Source organism: Eublepharis macularius, chromosome 16 (assembly GCF_028583425.1).
Source record: "Eublepharis macularius isolate TG4126 chromosome 16, MPM_Emac_v1.0, whole genome shotgun sequence".
Taxonomy (NCBI): Eukaryota; Metazoa; Chordata; class Lepidosauria; order Squamata; family Eublepharidae; genus Eublepharis; species Eublepharis macularius.
In genome coordinates, this window is record NC_072805.1 from 6,867,248 (window position 1) to 6,874,437 (window position 7,190).

Genomic DNA, 7,190 nt, shown 5'->3' on the forward strand with positions numbered 1-7,190 from the left:
TATTATTTCCTGAGGAGATTTATCTCTTTTAAGAGGGAGAACAGAATTAGCACAGTGACTGTGCTTGCAATGGACACTTTTTCATGGTGGCTCTATGTTTGTGGCAAGAGGACAGTCTTACCCATGTGCCTTTCATGAGTACGTGTGGTGTAGTGGGTCAGGATTGCACCACACCAGTGGGGTATACTAGTTAGGCTCCGTCCTATCAATGGACACCTTGCTCTCAATGGCCACCTTGCTCTCCCAAATTACTAGAAATTTGCTCTCCCAAATTACCTGAGGGCATCCAATGAAGCAGATGGGTAATATATTCAGGGCAGACCAAAGGAAATGCTTTACACAAGTGATTAAAATTCAGAATTCACTGCCAGAGGATGTAGTGATGGCCACAGGCATAGACAGCTTTAAAAGGAGATTAGACAGGTTCATGGAGAGGTCCGAGTGGTCACTGCCATGGTGCCTAAAACACATGCAGTAAACCTCTGAACACCAGAGCCAGGAGGCAATTTCAGAGGAAGGCCTCATTCTCTCTGCCTTTGTCAGACTCCTGGCTGAGTTTGTTGGAGCCTGGGGGTGGCCCGTTCCTCAGATTGGCCTGAGGTCCAAGGAAAGCCTCAGATGTGGAGGGAGGAGGGGGGTTAGTGGTACCCTGGGTCCTTGTCTCCCTCCGTTGGGACGGCTGGTATTGCTTCCTCCCTCCCTCTCTCGCCTTGCCACGCTCCTATGTGCTTCAAATTCTCTTGCTCACTCCCAACTCCTCATTGGCTCCTTGCCCCTGCCTGGCTTTATAGGCCCTTTTTGGAACCCACCCCCAGGCTCCGTCCTATCAATGGCCACCTTGCTCTCCCTGGGGTGACTGACAATGCCCACCCCGTCTGGGGCTCCCCTGGGCTTCCCCCACCCATGATCTCTCCCCCAGCTGTTTAAGGCTGCTCTGGAGGGCGGGGTTGGCTGGGCCTTGCCATCCCGGATGGTCCACCCTCCACGCTGTCGTGCTAGAGTCTCGCCGCAGCCTCGCCACCTGGGCCCTGGCTGTGCTGTCAGTCCCAGCAGGGCTGCCGGTGTCCTCGCTGTGCCTCTGCTCTGCCACCTGGCCTGCCTGTGCAGCTCCCCACAATGCTGGGGGGGGGGAGGGAGGTCGTGCCACCTTCTCTGGTCTTCTGGCCGCTTCAGAGGTGTGGGGAGGCCACTCCACCTCGTCTTCCTCCCTGGCCACCTCCAGTGCTCTGGTGGCAGCTGGGATGGCTCGCGCCGCCTCTCCTGGCTTCTCTGCTGCTTTGTCTGTGGCCTGGGAAAGCTGCGCTGGCCGGCCTGGCTCCCTCATCATCGCTGCGCCCCGGACAGCCCCCATGGCTTCGAGGGGGTCGGCAGGTAAGTCTGGGGGTTGCAGAGCTCTCCCCAGACAGCCTTGTTGTTGGCTCTCCATGGTAAATGGTTGGCTACTGCGTGAGACAGAATGCTGGACGAGAAGGAGAACTGGTCTGGCCCAGCAGGGCTCCTCTTATGTTCATATATCCCCCCACTCTACCAAGAGAGTTTGCTGGGTGACCTCGGGCCAATTGCATACCCTCAGCCTACCTACAAGAGGTTGTTGTGAGGATAAAATGAAGCCAAAAAGAATGATACAGGCTTTGGGGTCCCCTTGGGGACAAAGGAGGGGTATAAATGAAATAAGTATATTTTGGTTATGGGGACCAAACCCAGGTTCCAAAAGACACGAAAAGTCACGGGCTACAGAAAACCCTGCAGACAGGTAACCAAGTCATTTCTGCAGAGGAGTTAGCCGTGTTAGTCTGTGGTAGCAAAATCAAAAAGAGTCCAGTAGCACCTTTAAGACTAACCAATTTTATTTTAGCATAAGCTTTCGAGAATCAAGTTCTCTTCGTCAGATGCCTGAGGGGACATAAAGAACTTACTGGCCGTTTTCACACTGCTTACCAGACACAGAACATCGTACCAAGCTCCCCGAATGACAGCGTCTTCCTGGTGCGATTTCACTACCGTTCTCGTGTGAAATCGCGTCAAGATGCTGCCGTTCCGGGAGCTTGGCGCGATGTTCTGTGTCTGGTAAGCAGTGTGAAAACGGCCACTGCCTAGTGGATTTCTGCTAGAATGCATGAGGTAGAAATGAAATAGTGTGAAGAACCAAAGCCCAGAAACTTGCAAAAAAACCCAAACCCAGACTGCAAACAAATCTCAATACAATGTTGGAAAGCCATCTGTAGAAACCAGATTTTATTGATAACACTGCAAACATCCACCATGTATAACTAAATGATATAATAAATACTGATGAGGCTGATTTGCTGAACCATATTACAACAACAGTCCAAGCTAAGAAAAGCAAATTCCCCCCAGAGCAGCGTTGATTTTAACATCATAAAAACCTTTCTGGACAGCAGGATGAACTGTGCTGACCCAAATTAATCATTAGATTGGTGAACTGAATTGAAGAAAAAGGCACAAGAACTTAACAACAAACAGAATGATTTCACCTATTAACAAAGATTTTTTTAAAAAAAAATCCTGTTAGTAGCAGATGCTTTAGACGCATATCTACACTAACAAATATAAATGGAAATAAGCAAGTCCTGACACAGCAGATGTGATAGTTTTGCAAAGTCACTGCTTAAATTCTTTGATTATCCTGAAGACAACAAATGTTGAAAAATATTCCATCTTAGAGCTGCCTCAGTTGCAGCCAGGGTCTTTAACAGAAAGAGATTTCAGAGTTGGTTTTTGTGCTGACAAAAAGACAGAAACAAGGCCCAGAGCAGGCTGTGATGCTCTTTCCCATTTTCAAAGACAGGAGCACATGCTTCTCTGAGTGGGAGAACTTGGCTGCCAGCTAAGAAGATACGTAGATCTGCCATTCTACCACAGAGGTCAGGAGTATCAGTGGTCTAGTTATGTAGCACAGTGTTCATGATTAATTCCTAGTGCAATTTTCTCTCTGCCTTACATCTGAAAATACTTTATGAGACAGCTTTAAAAGAGCTTGAACAGTGTACCTCCCATTCATAAAAAGATATTTTTCAGATAGGCGGTATGTTTTTGCTTTTTGGGGTGGTGGTGAAGAATGTTGATGGGAAGTTCTGATATGTAACCTCATCCCTTGATACGGTCAACATGACTAGGTAACCTGTGGCCAAACCCAGCCTTCTAGACATGCATGATGTTCACCCCAAGGACTTAACCTCTCATTTTGATTGCTTGCTGAGGACAAGGAAAACAGCGGTCCGGCCAAGGACCGAGCAGACCGCAATGCACACCCATTTTATGAATGCAAACTATGGATATCTAAAATGTCATTGAGGCACAGAGATTTTTTTTAACTGACAGAAATAATTAGCAAAGTTTCAGAACATTAGATTTTATCCTATTGACATTATTGATAATCCTGCACATTTAGTCCAACATTTAGTTTTTCAAGACACTGAACATTTTGAAGCCCAGCACCTCCGACAACCAGATTGCGGTGTCAATGTGAAGCACAACCAGCAGCACAGGCTTAAAACGTCCCTTAGGGCCACTTACAAGGGCCACACGGAGATACCAACAAGAATGGGACCACATGGTTGCTCTCTGCTTCATGCTGTAATCTCTGCTTAGATGAGAGACCTCCTGGCACCCTGCCGAGGTGAGAAACTGGCTTGCCAAGAGCACATCGGACCACGATCTGAACAGGAGGAACCTGCCACAAAACCTGGACACTTCAATTGGGGCGACAGTGAAAAACATACCCTTCCAGATGGACAACTGGCTAGCAGATTCTTAGCTGAGGTAACTGGATTTACACAAGTGTAATGCCACAGGCATCACTTCCTATTCTCTGTGCAAGCTCAGCTACTTTAATTGTCACAGCATCAGCAACCAATTTTTAACAGGGGCTGTATTTTTAACTGGGCAAGAAGGGCCTGAAACACCGGCTTTGCTCTTCTGACTCCCTCTACCATTGCTGACTGTCAAGCTGAAGCTGGAAAGTCAATACATGTAAGTTTTAAAAAAACATACACTCTGAACAGCCATATGATGGCATTTACAATGTGTTCATACACAGTATTTTGAACATTTACCCTTATGCTAACAATGCTCCTTTCTAGAAGGCCACTTTCTTTTCAGGAGTTTGCATTTCCATTCTCACTTGCTTCTTTGTGATGTAATAATCTATGGATAAAACAAACACACAGTTAAGAAACTGCACATGCAGCAAGATTTCCGTGTGGCTGCTTTCTAAAGCATGAATTGGTCTACAGCTGGACCATCCCTAAATCCACCTCATAATGAGAGGAAAAGGTCAGATTTTGTCCTAGACATCTACTCTCAATTTTTAATTCTGAGGATTCAAATTTACTGGGCAATCCACTGGATGGAAGAATGGCTGTTACTGTATGACTGGCTATACCACCATATGGTGACGCTCTGAAATACAAGAATGGCTATAAAAAACAGACACCTACAACAGGCCCTGACCTGGATGGCCCAGGCTGGCCCAATCTTAGCAGATGTCAGAAGCTAAGCAGGGTCACCCTTGTTTACTGCTTGGATGGGAGATCACCAAGAAAGCCCAGGGTCGCTACAAAGAGGGAGGCACTGGCAAACCACCTCTGGTTGTCTGAAGCCTTGAAAACCTATGGGGTTGCTGTAAGTCAGCGGCAACTTGACGGCATTTTACACACACGCGTAAACAACACAGACAGAAACAATGCTTGCTGGGAGATGTCCAGTGCAATCTTAAACAGAATCACGCCCTTCTAAGCCCACTGAAGTCAACAGGCTTAGACGGGTATAATTCTGATCAGAATGGCTCTGGTAGGGCAGTTAAACAGGAACTAGAAGAGAGAAGATTTGGCCTGGGCTTAGTATACTTTACTGAGTGATGCCTTTTTTGTTGCGCCTGTTTAATTTAGACAATAAACCTAGTTTGGAATTTCAAATGGTACCCATGTGCTTGATACAAAACACATACTTGGCATACAGCTGGCTATTTTGTTTTCGCTTTCTTTAAATGCATGCTCATGACCACAAACATGATTTCAAAACCCACATTTTACATACCCGTCAAAGATGTCTGTCTTTGCTTCTTTCTTGCTTGGCTCTTTTCCCCTCCTGTCTTCTTGGCAGGTCTGGCTTTCTCTATCAGTTTTATTGTGTGGTAAGTTTGGGCTTCCTTGGCTACCATCCGGTTCACAGGCTGCAGGGGTTTACGAGCCTCCCCTACCACACCAGTGCGGTAAAACGCTGGCACCTCCTCGTCCTGCAGCACTTCCCACTGCAGAAGACCTTCTGCTGGCCTCTCACACAAGAAGTCAAAGTTCCACTTTTGCTTGGCCTTCTCCATGCTTGCATGCAACATGCACTGGAAGTCCTGCTGCAGCTGACTGGGGTCCACAGAACCAAAGAGAATCCTCCGCGCAGAGTTTGTTTTTGTGGATCTTGGCTCCATTCTCTCTCCTTTTTGCCTTTCAGTTACCAGCACAGAGTGACAATTCTCTGGTAAGAACACAAATACACACAGGCATCCTTTTAACTGAGATCCATACATTATTCTAGGACAAACAAAATGTTTAGAATCAAAATATTTAGAGAGGCAACTGTATAGAGTGGAGGGCGCAGTACCCCTGATATTGCCAATCCCTCTTTTGAATTTTTCATCTTTCCTTTTACTTAAAAAAAATCTTTTGTTCGTTCCCTATAAAGAAAACTGCACAAACCATATTGTGCCTAATGGACAGAGATGTAAAATTATCAGAAATTTTGAAGACTTTTTAAAAACCAGAAATTTGGAGGAAATAGAAATATATGCAATATTGACTTTTTTTTAAACCAAAGTATAACTTGGTTTGACTGTACAAAATGCAGAATTTATAACATATAAAATTGTACTCTGACATAGCTATGGAGTTTACAAGTATTAATGCTTTAGCTTTCAACAAGCAAAATTATGAATATACTCAGTACTTGAGGGAGATCTGCCAGCTGCTGTGCCTTATGCTACCTTAGCACATGTAACTTAAGTTTTGCCATCTCAAAGGCAGGAACAATAAAAGTTGAAAACAGAAAGCATAAACTTGATAGCAAATGAAAGGAAGTGTATGCTCTGAATATCAAGTTAAATTTTTGTAACACTGGATCCTTCAACAGTGTACTATCATGATACATGCTGTAGCATATTGACTTTGGACGAAATCAGAAGAGTCGTATTTAAACAATTAGTATATTTTTGAAATCTCTTGTGTAAGTCTACAGTATACATAGAAATTACCATTAACCATCATCACATCATTTTGAAATGCTTCTCACAGAAAATGTGTAGTATGAACATTTTTATGCAAGAGAATTTACAGCATTGAGACAGACTTGCATAAAAATCTTCACATTTTGAGCAAGAACCATCTTGTCCTAAAAATATTTCACTAATTCTATAACAGAACATTTTATAGGGATTTGGGGGGAAAAGTTCTTAGTCACACCCTACCAGCAATGCCTCCCTTCACATATCCCCCATGGGGTCAATAAGATCTCCCTCCTTCCTGTTCTCTAGTTATTAAGCTGGATGTTGTATAGATGTTATGATTCCAGAGCAGCGCAGAAAAAGTGAAAAATGTGTGATAAAAAACCAACAGCATCCCTATGGTCCGCTAAAGTATTTAACAGTGCAATTCTAAGAAGATTTCTAGGAAGTAGGTGCCACTGAATAGACCTGAGCAGGATTCTGACTAGACATGCTTAGAATGGGACTGTTAAATCTCAGGAGGTTTTATCAGCCAAGGCACAGCTAATCTGTGTTAAAGTATCTTTAGTATAGATAGATTATATAGTTTTGAGACGCCAAGAAAGATCAGACTAAGAATCTCAGCAACCAGCAAGTACTAAGTATTCTCTGGGAAACAGACCACATGTACTGAGAGATTGCTGGCCAATCTTCTGTCCACTCATGACATAAAATTTTGCAAAATATGGAAATTACATAAATTTGCTCCATTTGCATTGTTCAGGCAACAGATTTCAGCTCTCCTCGTCATATATTTTCGATTGCCTGAGAACAAAATTTTGGTTTGTGTAGCACTGAATACACACTGCCCTACCAATGAATGCAGAGACACTGCAGTGACTCAAAAGCATTTGGGAGACTTATGGAACGCTACCTCTACACATCACATACGCGCATGTGCACGCATGCACACTGT

The 7,190-nt window shown here is 44.5% G+C and overlaps 1 protein-coding gene across 1 annotated transcript; it reads right to left on the reverse strand.

Moving 5' to 3' along the window:
* Positions 1-2,213: 2,213 nt before the first annotated feature.
* On the reverse strand, positions 2,214-5,490 carry LOC129344006 (cyclin-dependent kinase inhibitor 1-like). The gene is made up of 2 exons (XM_055000471.1): positions 5,059-5,490; positions 2,214-4,167 (listed from the first exon to the last, which is right to left on the reverse strand). The coding sequence occupies exons 1-2, from the start codon at positions 5,444-5,446 to the stop codon at positions 4,100-4,102; spliced, it is 456 nt and encodes a 151-aa protein (XP_054856446.1). The 5' UTR covers positions 5,447-5,490; the 3' UTR covers positions 2,214-4,099.
* Positions 5,491-7,190: the final 1,700 nt, after the last annotated feature.

What these genes read in the sequence shown, in the direction of transcription:
- LOC129344006 (XM_055000471.1), bottom strand. Translation starts at nt 5,446, where the DNA reads ATGGAGCCAAGATCCACAAAAACAAACTCTGCGCGGAGGATTCTCTTT. An exon ending in AAGACAGACATCTTTGACGG is followed by an intron (nt 4,168 to 5,058) that starts GTATGTAAAATG and finishes TTTTATCCATAG; the next exon opens with ATTATTACATCACAAAGAAG.